Below are 15,371 nucleotides of genomic sequence, written 5' to 3' on the forward strand. Positions count from 1 at the left end.
GCTCTTATTCAACATTGTGCTAGAGGTCCTAGCCAGAGCAACTAGGCAAGACAAAGAAATAAAGGGCATCCGGATTGGCAAGGAGGAAGTAAAATTATCTCTATTCGCAGATGACATTATCTTATACACAGAAAACGCTAAGGAATCCTCCAGGAAACTACTGAAACTAATAGAAGAGCTTGGCAGAGTCTCAGGTTATAAAATAAACATACAAAAATCACTTGGATTCCTCTACATCAACAAAAAGAACATCGAAAATGAAATAACCAAATCAATTCCATTCACAGTAGCCCCCAAGAAGATAAAATACTTAGGAATAAATCTTACCAAAGATGTAAAATACCTATATAAAGAAAACTACAAAGTACTACTACGAGAAACTAAAAAGGACCTACTTAAGTGGAAAAACATAACTTGCTCATGGATAGGAAGACTTAACATAGTAAAAATGTCTATTTTACCAAAAGCCATGTATACATACAATGCACTTCCGATCCAAATTCCAATGACATTTTTTAATGTGATGGAGAAACAAATCACCAACTTCATATGGAAGGGAAAGGAGCCCCAGATAAGTAAAGCATTACTGAAAAAGAAGAAGAAAGTGGGAGGCCTCACTCTACCTGATTTTAGAAACTATTATACAGCTACAGTAGTCAAAACAGCCTGGTACTGGTACAACAACAGACACACAGACCAATGGAACAGAATTGAGAACCCAGATATAAATCCATCCCCATATGAGCAGCTGATATTTGACAAAGGCCCAGTGCCAGTTAATTGGGGAAAAGATAGTCTTTTTAACAAATGGTGCTGGCATAACTGGATATCCATTTGCAAAAAAATGAAACAGGACCCATACCTCACACCATGCACAAAAACTAAATCCAAGTGGATCAAAGACCTAAACAACGATAAAGATCATGGAAGAAAAAATAGGGACAATGTTAGAAGCCCTAATACAAGGCATAAACAGAATACAAAACATTACCAAAAATGATGAAGAGAAACCAGATGACTGGGAGCTCCTAAAAATCAAACACCTATGCTCATCTAAAGACTTCACCAAAAGAGTAAAAAGACCACCTACAGATTGGGAAAGAATTTTCAGCTATGACATCTCTGACCAGCGCCTGATCTCTAAAATCTATATGATTCTGTTAAAACTCAACCACAAAAAGACAAACAACCCAATCAAGAAGTGGGCAAAGGATATGAACACACGCTTCACTAAGGAAGATATTCAGGCAGCTAACAGGTACATGAGAAAATGCTCTCGATCATTAGCCATTAGAGAAATGCAAATTAAAACTACGATGAGACTCCATCTCACTCCAACAAAAAAAAAAAGGCTGGCATTAATCCAAAAAACACTAAATAATAAATGCTGGAGAGGCTGCGGAGAGATTGGAACTCTTATACACTGCTGGTGGGAATGTAAAATGGTACAACCACTTTGGAAATCTATCTGGCATTTTCTTAAAAAGTTAGAAATAGAACTACCATACAACCCTGAAATCCCACTCCTCGGAATATACCCTAGAGAAATAAGAGCCTTCACACGAACAGATATATGCATACCCATGTTTATTGCAGCACTGTTGACAATAGCAAAAAGCTGGAAGCAACCAAGGTGTCCATCAACGGATGAATGGTTAAATAAATTGTGGTATATTCACACAATGGAATACTACGCATCAATAAAGAACAGTGACGAATCTGTGAAACATTTCATAGCATGGAGGAACCTGGAAGGCATTATGCTGAGCAAAATTAGTCAGAGGCAAAAGGACAAATATTGTATAAGACTACTATTATAAGATCTTGAGAAATAGTATAAACTGAGAAGAACACATACTTTTGTGGTTACGAGGGGGGGAGGGAGGGAGGGTGGGAGAGGGTTATTTACTGATTAGTTAGCAGATAAGAACTACTTTAGGTGAAGGGGAGGACAACACTCAATACAGGGCAGGTCAGCTCAACTGGACTGGACCAAAAGCAAAGAAGTTTCCAGGATAAACTGAATGCTTCAAAGGTCAGCGGAGCAAGGGTGGGGGTTTGGGGACTGTGGCTTAAGGGGACTTCTAAGTCAATTGGCAAAATAATTCTATTATGAAAACATTCTGCATCCCACTTTGAAATGTGGCGTCTGGGGTCTTAAATGCTAACAAGCAGCCATCTAAGATGCATCAATTAGTCTCAACCCACCAGGATCAAACGAGAATGAAGAACACCAAGGTCACACGATAACTACGAGCCCAAGAGACAGAAAGAGCCACATGAACCAGAGACTTATATCATCCTGAGACCAGAAGAACTAGATGGTGCCCGGCCACAACCGATGACTGCCCTGACAGGGAGCACAACAGAGAACCCCTGAGGGAGCAGGACATCAGTGGGATGCAGACCCCAAATTCTCATAAAAAGACCAGACTTAATGGTCTGACTGAGACTAGAGGAATCCCGGCGGTCACGGTCCCCAGACCTTCTGTTGGCCCAGGACAGGAACCATTACCGAAGACAACTCATCAGACATGGAAGGGACTGGACAATGGGTTGGAGAGAGATGCTGACGAAGAGTGAGCTACTTGTATCAGATGGACACTTGAGACTGTGTTGGCATCTCCTGTTTGGAGGGGAGATAGGAAGGTAGAGAGGGTTAGAAACTGGCAAAATTGTCACGAAAGTAGAGACTGGAAGGGCTGACTCATTAGGGGGAGAGTAAGTGGGAGTATGGAGTAAGGTGTATATAAGCTTATACGTGACAGACTGACTTGATTTGTAAATGTTCACTTAAAGCTCAAGAAAAATTATTAAAAAAAAAAAAAAAACGGGCAAAGGATATGAACAGGCACGTCACCAAAGAAGACATTCAGGTGGCTAACAGACATGAGGAGATGTTCACGATCATTAGCCATTAGAGAAATGCAAATCGAAACTACAATAAGATACCATCTCACTCCAACAAGGCTGGCATTAATAAAAAAAAAAAAAAAAAAAACCCAAAACAATAAATATTAGAGAGGTTGTGGAGAGACTGGAACAGTTATACGTTGCTAGTGGGAATGTAAAATGGTACAACCACTTTGGAAATCGATTTGGCACTTCCTTAAAAAGCTAGAAATAGAACTACCATATGATCCAGCAATTCCACTCCTTTTAATATATCCTAGAGAAATGAGCCTTTACACGAACAGATATATGCACACCCATGTTCATTGCAGCACTGTTTACAATAGCAAAAAGATGGAAATAACCAAGATGCCCATCAATGGATGAATGGATAGAGAAATTATGGTATATTCACACATTGGAATACTCTGCAATGACAAAGAACAATGATGAATCTGTGAAACACCTCATAACGCGGAGGAATCTAGAAGGCATTATGCTGAGTGAAATTAGCTGCAAAAGGACAAATATTGTATGAAACTACTATTATAAGAACTCAAAAATAGGTTTAAACACAGAGGAAAGCATTCTTTGATGGTTATGAGCGTGGGGAGGGAGGGAGAGGGATATTCACTAATTAGATAGTAGACAAGAATTATTTTAGGTGAAGGGAAGGACAACACACAATACAGGGGAAGTCGGCACAACTGGACTAAACCAAAAGCTAAGAAGTTTCCTCAACACAACTGAACACTTCAAAAGACAGAGAAGCAGGGGCAGGGGTCTGGGGACCATGGTTTCAGGGGACACCTAGGTCAACTGGCATAACAAAGTATATTAAGAAAATCTTCTGCATTCTACTGTGGTGAGTGGTGGCTGGGGTCTTAAAATCCAGCAAGCAGCCATCTAAGATGCATCACTTGGTCTCAATCTACCTGGAGCAAAGAAGAATGAAGAACATCAAAGACACAAGGAAAATATGAGCCCATGAAACAGAAAGAGCCACAAAAACCAGAGACTCCATCAGCCTGAGACTGGAAGAACTATATGGTACCCGGCTACCATCAATGACTGCCCTGACAGGGAACACAACAGAGAACCCCTGACGGAGCTGAGAAAAGTGGGAGGCAGACCTTAAATTCTAGTAAAAAGGCTAGAGTTAATGGTCTGACTGAGACTGGAGGAACCCTAGAGGTCATGGCCCCCAGACTCTGTTAGCCCAAAATTAAAACCATTCCCGAAGCCAACTCTTCAAAGATTAGACTTGACGATAAAACATAAACTGATATTGGTGAGGAGTGTGCTTCTTAGCTCAGATAGACACATTAGACTATGTGGCAGCTCCTGTCTGTAGGCAAGATGAGAAGGCAGAGGGGGACAGGAGTTGGTTGAATGGACACGGGAAACACAGGGTGGACAGAACGAGTGTGCTGTCACATTGTAGGGAAAGCAACTAGGGTCACATAACAATGTGTGTGTAAGTTTTTGTATGAGAAACTGACTTGAACTGTAAACTTTCACTTAAAGCACAATTAAAAAAAAGAAAAAAAAACCTCCAAAATGCTAACAGAGGTCATTTCTGGTAGTAATATTATAGTGGTTGAATTTGTTTTTTGTTTCTTTTATTTTTCTTTAAACTTTACTGCAACCTCAAAAATTCATACAATAAACCTTAAAAAAAATCATAGAAGTTTCTGCATTGACTGTGACTCCTTCACTAAGCTATAAACTCTTTGAGAGAGAAGGCACGTCCCACTCAAGGGCCTTAGGCAGGCACCTGAGAAATCATTCATTCATCCAACAAAGATTCGCTGCTGTGTGCCAGGCACTGTTCTAGGCACTGGGGATGCAACGAGCGGACACAAATCCCTGCCTGGGAGGGCCAACACTCTAGCGCACGTGTGTGTCTATGGCAGGCAATGAATGATGATTTGATGATAACTGCTAAGGAGGAAAACCAAACCGCAGTCAAAAAAGGGGGCGTTACTGTTTTAGATGGGGAGCCTGTGAAGGGGCAGATCCTCTGGCATAGGGGCAGAGAGATCAGGGGACACACCCCCGACCCAAGCTCCCCTGTGGTGGAGACAGGACACTCCTCTCTACTTCTCCTCCCTCTTTTCCCACTGTAGCCCTCGCGTGGGATCCAGTACTCCAACACACCAGACAGCTCACCCTACCCCAAACACAAAAGGCACCTGCCTACCTCCTGTGCCTTTACTCCTGTGCTTCCTGAAACCGGGAATGCCCTTGTCTGGGTCCCTGCCTACCCAAACCCTGCCCATCCACTGGCTCTCTGCTCCCAAACCTCTCCTGGGTGAGGCCTTCCACCTCCTAAGAGAGGCCAAACCCTCTGGCCCTCTGCTTGTCACCCTTAGGTAGTTGGTGAGTTGTCCACCCATTTGCCTACTTTCTCTGCCCCAAAAGGCAGGAGTTACTGGAGAGCAAGACCAAGACTGACTGACTCCAGTCACCCCCAGCAGGTGCCCCAATGCCCCATAGCACGTAGCAGATCCACCAAAATGTTTACTGTACCCAAGTCAATCCTGTGGCAAACTGCAGCAGCAAACAAACATACAAACACACCTGACACTAGGGAGAGACTAAGGTTAGGTTTGAGCAAGAACTTTCTGAGAATGAGGGTTTGAGCCACAGAAACCAGGAGATTGCTTGGGAGGACAGGATGGAGGCAGGAGTGGAGGAAGGCAGATGAACCATACAACCTCTACTCACCCCCAGCTGGACCCACTGAGGCAGTGGCCATGCCCATCCATGGGGCAGTGGTTGGAAGGGCCCATAGAGGGGTGGATGAGCCAACAAAGGAGCCAGGCTCTTTGAAGCCAGGCTGTAGGCCGTGGCTCCAAGTCCACAGGGAGTCCCAGGCTGGTGGAGCTGACAGGGATCTCGCAAACACAACACCCCTACCGGGTACAGAGGAGATGCTGGAGGTAGAAGGGTGGGCCCCCAGGGTTACAGGGTTGTCACAAAGAAAAGAAGGTACAGAGTTACACTGTGGGTCTCCACGGTGCAGATCGAATGGGTGCAGGGCTGTGTCCCTTTGAAGGAAACACGTTCTAAAGATTGAGGCTGTCCCAGAGACACAGGCAGGTTCAAGAGATAGTGAAAGTGGCCATCCCTGGAGGTGCGTAAGCAGGGTCCAACCCCCTGCTAGGGATGCTTCTAGAAGTACAGCCATATAGAGGTAGCCGGACTGCCACATCACTGAAGCCCCTTCAGACCCAGAACTCTCTGCAGAGCCCCCACAGTACTAAGACATAGGCATTTTCCTCTCAGGCAGAGCCTCGGCTGGATCTGACCAGCTCCTGGGGCCAGGCAGGGCCAGGACCTCTCAGACCTCTGGCTGGGAGCAGATGCTCACTGTGGTTACACCAGGGCCTCTGCCCCCAAATCCTGGAGACCCAGGCAAAACCCAGACGCAGCTCAGCAACAGCGGCCTGACTAGGGCATCAAGGGCTCCTGGGGCCCAGACTTCAGTCATATCCATCAGACAAAAGGGACAACGAGTGGGAAAGAGGAAGCGGCCCCCCACCTCAAGCCAAAGGACAGAGCCAAGAGGGGTCTGGCTTTTACCACACCTACCTGTCAGCCCCCCAGCACTTCCTGATAGCGGCAGTCCACTTATGTCCAATTTCCCCTCCTTGTCCACGAGCAGGTGGCAGCTCTGCCTCTCCTCCCTCAGCTGCCCATCCCCTCTCAGCATCCCCCTGTCCCTCCTCTCAGACAGGCAGAGCTGCAGAGAAGGAGAGGTTAGAAGTCCCAACTCCATAAGACCCCTTCCCCAGACCCCACCTCACTCTAGGGCCAGAGGATGGAGGCCCACAGGGGTCCTCCTGTCCATACAGGCCCCTCGGCCACCCCCAACAGAGGCTGCACTCGCCTTCTAATGCTAGGGTCCCCTACCTGCCCCCGAAGGCCCCGACTCTGCTTTCTGGTCAGCTTGGCAATCATGTCCACCATACTGTCCCTTCTGTGTGGGGATGGAGCCTTGGGAAGGTCTGGGGGGGTGGAGCCAAGGGGCAAAACCCCAGGGCTGGCAGAGGGCTACAGGGAAACAAGAAGTTGTCTCGAGATGGCGGGGAGGCTGCACCTCCAGCCCATTTCCTGTCAGGGCTGCGGAAGTGCTGCCTGAGACAGAGATGGTGGGGTGGGGTAAGGTGGGGGCGCCTTGGGTCAGGGATGTTTTTATGCTTCTTTGGAGCCCTGGTGGCACAGTGGGTTTGGCTGCTAACCAAAAGGTACGAGGTTCAAATCCTCCAGCTGCTCCACCTGAGAAAGATGTGGCAGTCTGCTTCCGTAAAGATTTACAGCCTTGGAAACCTTATGGAGCAGTTCTACTCTGTCCTCCAGGGTTGCTACGAGTCGGAATTGACTAGACAGCAACAGGTTTGTTTTTTTTGTTTGTTTATTTGGGGCACCGCTGGCTGCCCCACTCAGTCATCTGACGATCATCCCTGAGCTGAGTTCTGAATCCCAGGCCCAGACAGACGCAGCCCGGCACAGGCTCCAGAGAGAAAGGCACGCATTTGACCCACAGGGAAGGGGTGCAGGATTCGCTGCACAGATGGGGGCAGGCAGATGGGTAGCGGGTCCTTGGGCCTGGACTGGCGCAGACCTCCCTTGCCTGACCTGGAGTAGTTCCTGGGGAGGAAACAGGGCAATGAGTGGCTGTCAACTCCCCCAAGGCCCAAGGAGGATGTGATGAGAAAGAGGAAGCTTGTGTGTGCAGTGGGGGAGGATGGGCACCCAAAAAGGAAGGCGCCTGGGCAGATGTGGTGCCAGAGAGAGCCAGTGTCTGGACCCTGCCAGCCACAGCCACGAGGAGGAAAGCTGGGATTCTGACCACACCACTGTCTGCCCGACTCCTGCCTGAGTCTGCCTCCTCCAGCCTTGGTCATCAAGGCACATGTGCCCACCCCGCCTGTGCACCCACATATGCTGACACACGCCCACCTGCCTGTGCCCACCCATGCCTGTGTGCCCCTACATGCTCTCAGAAAAATCCAGAGAAGGAGACAGGCACCAGCTCCCCCACCCTACTGAGGTAAGGTCCTCCTCCTGGCCTCTCCTTCCTTCACCCTCTCACCCCGGTGGGTGTTCAGACCCCTGGCTGTACACATTGATGTCCTGGATGAGGAGCTTCAGCCTCTCCTCTAAGCCCTTGGGGATCATCTTGTCTTCACTACCCTCCTTGAGGGGCTTCTCCCAGCCCAGGTGCCAGGCCAGCACCCTGGCCCCCACCCACCAGCCTGAACGTTCTCCTGCACTGGCTGCCCACTCCCAGTTCAGGCACTAAGCCCCACCCTACTACCCTGGATTCCAGACCCCTTGTTTCCCATTATTCCATTTCAATAATCCTCCTGCCCTGGCCCTGGCTCCCCTTTTACCTCCACCCATGCCTCCCAGGCCTCTTGTCTCCTGCACCCACTTTGGGCTCAGGACAGGGACACCCAAGTTGAGCTAGGCATGGCATAGATTTGGGGTATGGACTCTAGGTGAGATCGTGTTCACAGCAAGTCTGGGGCCCTCTGCCCTACACTGCTCTCAAAGTGCTTGTATCACTTCCCCACACCCATCCACTGTGTCCTGATTCAGAAGTCCAGAACCCCAGGGACAGCCTAGCCCACCCCTCAATCAAGAGAGAGAGCAGAAGGAAAACAGACAGGCCTCCAGTCCTGACACTCATCACACATGTGACATATCACACTGCCCCCACCCCAAGAGACAGGGACCCGGATACACACAGACACAGACACACACAGACACACACGCACAGACACACACAGAGACGCACAGACACACACGCAGACACAGAGATGCATACACAGACACACACACAGACACACACCGACACAGACACACAGACACAGACACAGATACACACACACACAGACACACAGACAGACACAGACACGCAGACACGCGCACACACACACGCAGGCGCGCGCACACACGAGAGCAAGCCAGGGGAGAGCAGAGCCAGGCCCAGGAGATGGGAACACCCTCGGCAAATTCCAGAACAGCCAGAGACTGAGCCATAGGGAGGAGTTGGGCTAGATGGAGAGGAGGAACAGGTGTGAAACCCAGGCCCCCTGCACTGCTCTGCGGGTAGGGTAGGGAAGCAGGGGCTCCCTGTGGCAGGGACCAGGAGTGACAGTGTGGAGCTGGGACCCCAGAATCGGCAGCCAGCATCTTGCCCATTTCTCTTCCTGGGCTTGGCCCCCATGGCTGAAGCCTCCAGTGGGCTCCACCCCAGGGGGCAGGGGAAAATCTCCGGTCCCACGCTGTAAGGACCAGGCCTCTCCACCGCTGTCACTGAGCAAGCCCCACACAGCTCTGGCCGGCTCTTGGTCACAGAGCTTGGCTACTCAGGCCTCCCTGTTTGGGCTTCCCTTCCCCCAGCGAGAGGAGGTGCTGACCACAGTGGCTCCCCAGTGGGGTTCTCCACCCTCAACCACACCCTCACGCCTGAGAGGCGCACAGTGAGAGGAGGGAGGGACACACCAGAACAAGCCAGCAGAATGTCACCCCATCCGTGTACGTCTCTGTCCTCACCCCCTTTCTCCAAAATCCTCACAGGAATCTTTGGGGCAGGGGCAGGTGCAATAGGAAAATCCTGTCAGCTATGTGGGGCAGAGGCAAAAGAAAAACCCCTAACCAGAGACTCAAGCCCAGGAGCTGACTCAGAGGGCTGGTAAGGGGACATGAAGCCCCTTTGCCAGCTTGGTGAGCCTGCGCCGTGCCACCCAGGCTGAGGTCGCGGGGTGGATTATCCAATAGGCAAGGTGAAACCCATCCGAAACTGTTCACTGCAGATTAGTAAGTAAGTGCAAATAAGCCTGTGCTTTCCTTGCTCACTGGGTTATCCGCCCCTGGGTGGAGGAAGGGCAGGAATGAATTATAATCTTCACGTCATGGAGCTCAACCGTGTCCACGTGAGGAGCCTGGTTCTGGGGTCATCCCCTCCGCCTGACCTTTCCTTCCGCAGAGGCTGAGACCCACTCTCTCTACCCACTTCTGCCAAGCCCAGAGCTGTGCCTCCACCACTGGCAGTGGGGAGGCTGGAGGTCATCCCGTGGGGCGCTGGTCCTCAAGCCTCAGAGCACTGGGGGAGCCCTGCCTGGCCCCAGCTCCTGAGATTCTGACGTATTTTGGTCTGGAAGTAGTTTTAAAGGCTCCTCAGGTGATTTGAATGTGCAACCTGGATGAGGCACCTCCATCAATGGTAATCTCATAACACGGGTGTGAGATTCCCGCATAACAGCCTTAGATGAGACTCTTCTCTTGGTTTGGGGCAGAAGCTTCATTTGATTCAAAGGAAAAAGAACGGAGGAGTCCAACGACCTGAGTTCTTGTATAGTTTCTGTCCCAGCTTCTCTATGGGCAACCCCTTGTGTCTCTGGGCCTCAATTTCTTTATCTGTGGAATGGGGCTGTCATTGGTCTCCCCTCACAAGGTTGGCTTCTGTGAAAGAGAACCAAGTCCCTGGGTTCCCACACCCATGGGGGCATGGGGAAGGAGGCAGGCTGCACTTCTGCTTTGCTGGGTTTGGGTTTCGATTGGGTGCTCTTGGCGCTGGACTTTGCCCCTAGCCTCTGGGTGACCTCATGGGGCTGCCTGCTTGGCCTGCTCCTCCAGAGTGGGGTGGGGCTTTCCTGGGCTCACACCTCCTGTGCTCTGAGTAAGGCTCACAAAGACCCAGCCAGGCCTGCTGGGGCAGGGAGTGGTCAGAAATGGTCAGTTGAGGAATCTCCCAGCCAGTGAAGGCCTGGGATTATGAGCCATCATAGGGAGAAAAATGTGATCTTCTGCCCACCCCCTCAAGTGTATCTGTACCTGCACCCATCATTCCTTCTCTTTTCTCTGACAGAGAACACAAGGCTCCTCCTCCTGTCCAAGCCAACCCCCACCCTGGGCCCAGGGAACCCCACTGCCTCTCACCTGCTCAAGAAGTGTCCTCACCTCAAATCTCCAACCTCTCCCTCTTGACTGCCTTTATCCCTTTGAAATTGTGACAAACTCAAATTCTCCATCCTAAAAAGAAAAAGTGCTTCCCCTGGACCCAGCTCTGCACCCCTCTTTAACCACTACTCTCCTTTTCAGAGCTGGCTTGTTGAAGGAGTGTGCACACCCCACCTTCTCTACATCCACTCAGAAACCCAGCCTACTGCTCAGGAGGTCACTCACAATCTCCTCAATGAGAAATTCAGTGTTCGCTCTGACCTGACTTCTCTCCTGCATTTCCTCCTTTGAGTCCTCTCCTCCTTGGATTTCCTCAAACCACAGCTTCCTGGTGCTCCTCCTTGACTGCTCCTTCTCCACTCCCCCCGGAAACGTGGAGTTTCCACAACCAGCTTTAGGTGAGCAACTCGCTATACCATGTCCAGGCTTGTATGACCAACTACCCACCATCTGGTTCCCAAACTGAATTCATCTCCTTCCTCCTCCAACTCGTTCCTCCTTCTTCCCCAACTCAGCATCCCTTCTGTTGGTCAAGCAAAGATCTAGAGTCATCCTTGGCTCTTCCTGCTTCCTTTGTGTCACCTGTCACGGAGCCGCGTGTTTTGACCTCCCTAAGCCCTGGTAGTGCAGTGGTTAAACACTCAGCTGCTAACTGAAAGGTAAGTGGTTCTAACCCACCAGCTGCTCCTTGGGAGAAAGATGTGGCCGTCTGCTTCTGTAAAGATTACAGCCGTGGAAAGCCCATGGGGCAGTTTTGCTCGCTCCTATAGGGTTGTTATGAGTTGGAATCGACTCAGCGGCAATGGGTTTAAGCCTTTCGGAGAAGCCCTGGTGGTGCAGTGGTTAAAGTGCTCAGCTGCTAACTGAAAAGTCAGCAGTTCAAACCCACCAGCCGCTCTACACGAGAAAGATGTGGCAATCTGCTTCTGTAAAGATTACAGCCTTGGAAACCCTATAGGGCAGTTCTACTCTGCCCTATAGGGTTCCTATGAGTCAGAATCAACTTGATGGCAACGGGTTTCGTGTTTGATTTAAGTTTTTCAGACCTACTAGTTCACAAGTAACACAGGAGTTAGAGGAACATGTTACCACCACCAGCAGGAAGCAAGCAGACAAATCTAAAACAGACATCCTACAGGGCAACTAGTCTGGTCTCCTTAACTAGTCAGTGTCCTAGTGGAAGAAATGGGTGAGAGTTGTCCAAGAGAGATTTATGTGACAACCAAATGCGATGCAAGGCCCTTGACTGCACCTTGGTTCACACAAACCAGCTGAGAGAGAGGTTTTTCAGGGAAATTGGTGAAACCTGGATTTTAGATGATATTGAGCAATTCATATTAATTTTGTTAGCTATGATAATGGTATGGTGGTTATGGAGGAAAAGTCATTTTTTAGAGATGCGCGTTGAAGTTCTTAGGGGTGAAATGTGATATCTGGAATGTATCATTCTTTGGCAAAAAAAAAAAAAGATAAAAAAATGGCAAATGTGAATTGTTAAATCCAGATAGTAGGGAGAATTGAATTCTATTATTTATTTTTGTATTTTTCTAAATGCTTGAAAATTGTCCTAATAAAAGAAGTAAAAAAAAAAAAAAAAATCTACCTCAAACTCTTCCTATTCTCCACCTTCACTGTTACTACCATATGAAGGGGTTAATTATTTCTCATCTGGTAATGGGCTTGCCCTCCCAGCACCTCTTTCCCCCAATCTTTGTCCTCATAGACAAAGTAATTTCTCTCCCTTCAAGATTCCGTACTGGGGCTGGGAGGTCCCCGGGTGGCGTAAAATGTTTGCACTCGACAACTTACCTAAAGGTTTGTGGTTAGAACCCACCCGATGGTGCTGTGAAAGAAAAACCTGGCAATCCACTTCTGTAAACACTACAGCCAAAAAAAACCCTATGGAGCAGTTCTACTCTACAGACACGGGGCCTCCACGAGTCAGAACTGACTTGACGGCAATGGGTTTGGTTTGGTTTGCTGGGGCTGGGATTCTGGGGATGTAGCAGCTTAGACATATTCTGCTTCTCCTCTTCTCCCGACTGCAACCCTCTACTGCCCTGGGTCACACCAGGGTCGGGGCAGGTAGGCAGGGCAGGGCAGGGCTGGCATAGGTGAGAGCACCTGAGGTGGAGGCTGCAATCCAGGGAACCCTGGGAAGTCTGAGGCTAACTGGGCCCACCAGGGGACTCCAGAGGGAAGACAAGGTGGTCCTGGTATCAGACCCCCTGCCCTGGGAGCTGAGGAGGAGCTATGCAGGTGGGCAAGACACCCTAAGGCTGGGAGAGCGGAGGAGGCAGGAAACAGGGAGATTTCCTGCTGATGCCTTGACAGCAGAGGCTGCCAAGTCCCACAGGGCCCACTAAGCTATCTCTGACCTAGAGTCCCCCACCACGTGGGGTACGCCAACAGCTCAACTGAGCCTGGCAAGCAGACAAAGACATATAGACTCCACTCCTCTGGCAGCCCAGTGGCTGGTGAAAAGCAGAACAAACAGACAAACAAATAGGCTGCTGCTATTAGACACACATCCAGAACCTAGGACATGCTGAAGACACCATGACAAATCATGGGAAAGATGGACTTGTCAGTACGAGGTGATGGGACAACTGGATGGCCTCCTAGAAAAAGTAAATAAGGTGGATTTTCATCCTTCATTTTACTCTGTCCATCTGGATAAAGCCCCAAGGGTTAAAGATTGAAATGTTCAAAAAAGAAGAAAAAAAATGAAGCCATAAAAATACTCAAGGAAGAAAATATGAGCAAACTTCTATATTAAAAGAGGCCTTTGAGAATTTGAAATTCTGTCCTGCATTTTTTCCCTCTGAATCAGGATTCATCTATACAATCTTTGATCAAAATGTTCAGTAATGGTAGCTGGGCACCATCCAGTTCTTCTGGTCTCATGGCAAAGGGCGCAGTTCCTCATGGAGGCAATTAGCCACACATTACATTTTCTCCTCCTCTTCCTGACTGTCTTTTCCTCCGTATTTCTGGGTGAATAGAGACCAATTTTTGTACCTTGGATGGGTATTTGCAAACTTTTAAGACCCCAGGAACTTTTAAGACACAAAGAACTAGGAGGTAGAACAAAAGCACTAAATAAGGTATTAGGCCAATTAATGTGGGTATCCCATGAAACCATGACTCTAAATCTACAAACCAAGAAACCAAATCCCATGAGGTGTTTGGCTGTACATAAGCAGTCTCAGCAGCTACTCTTTTTTTGTTGTTGTTGTAAATATATCTATCAGACATTTCCCAACTCAGTTTTTTACAGGTGTTCAACTTACTGACCAATTACATTAATTGGCTGTGCAACCCTTGCCCTTAATGAATGCGATTTTTCCATTACTGTAAACTGAAACTCAGTACTCCATGAGCAATAATGAATGCCTCCTTTCCCCTCCCACCTGCCCCTGGTATCCACTAGTAAACTTTGGTTTGTATACATTTGCCTGCTATTGTTTTTTAATATATGTGAGGTCATAGAATCCAGAGTTGATGGAGACATTGAGGCTGGATGAACCCCCAAACCTCCTATTTCCCTGAGAAAATCTTTAAACCTCAAACCAAAAATATTCCCAGAAGTCTTTTTAAACCAAACAATAGTATAGCTTACATGTAAAGAATGTCTGCCTCGAGCATTGTGCTCTTTTAAGAACTCTCTGTGTGGGATCAAATTGACAACAGCAACTCAGAAGATTAGATGGTAAACTTAGGAGGCAATGTTTATGTTAATGGAAGAGGGACAATTGGGAAAAGGAGAGTGAGAATGGTTGCACAACTTGAAGAATGTCATAATTTTCACTGGACTGTACCTGTAGAAACTGTTGAATTGATGTTTGCTCTGCTGTGTATATTCTCAACGACAAAAAATAAAATGATTAAAAGAAGAGGCCTTTGAAACAAAGGCTCAAGTCTAAAAGTCATAAAATAAAGGATTGATATATTTGACTACATAAATGTATTTTAAGAAAACTTTCACGGGAGAAAAAAAAAAAAAAACACCATTGGCAAAGTCAAAAGACAAGCTGGGAGGAAACTGCAATTCCTGCAATGGACAAAGGACTACTTTCGCTAATATAGAAAAAGCTCCTAGACTGCAGTAAAAAAAGATCAATAAGCCAACAGACACATGGACTAAGGCTATAAATAGACCATTCACAGAAAAAGAAAAACAGCCCTTACATAGATGAAAAAAAAAATGCTCACCCTCACTTGAAAGAGAAATGTAAATTCAAACTACCTTAAGATAATACATTTTATCTATCAGATTGGCAGAAAACAAATGTTTGACAACACTCGGCTGGTAAGGCTGTGGGTTACCAGCCTCTCTCATTTGTGTTGGTGGGAGAGAAAACTGGTATGAACCTCAACACTTATCAAATACCTATCATTTATCTTCTGACTCAGCAACCCTACTTCTAAGACTCATCCTACACTTACCTGCACATGTCTGAAAGATTCATCATTACAACATTGTTTGTAAAAGCAAAAGA

General features: G+C 48.0%; 1 protein-coding gene across 5 annotated transcripts in view; it reads right to left on the minus strand.

The window, feature by feature from the left end:
- Positions 1 to 15,371, minus strand: part of ARHGAP27 (Rho GTPase activating protein 27) — a 48,647-nt gene that overhangs the window by 19,428 nt on the left and 13,848 nt on the right. Inside the window, exon 1 of one of the 5 annotated variants that reach the window (XM_049858997.1) lies at positions 6,811 to 7,316. The exons of the other annotated variants lie outside the window; for them this stretch is intronic. Within the exon in view, the coding sequence (XP_049714954.1) occupies positions 6,811 to 6,867 (57 nt within the window). The 5' untranslated portion in view covers positions 6,868 to 7,316. Of the gene's footprint in view, positions 1 to 6,810; positions 7,317 to 15,371 lie in introns of those variants that run through there. 5 annotated transcript variants of the gene reach the window in all.

The sequence above is a fragment of the Elephas maximus genome, chromosome 19 (genome assembly GCF_024166365.1).
Source record: "Elephas maximus indicus isolate mEleMax1 chromosome 19, mEleMax1 primary haplotype, whole genome shotgun sequence".
NCBI lineage: Eukaryota > Metazoa > Chordata > Mammalia > Proboscidea > Elephantidae > Elephas > Elephas maximus.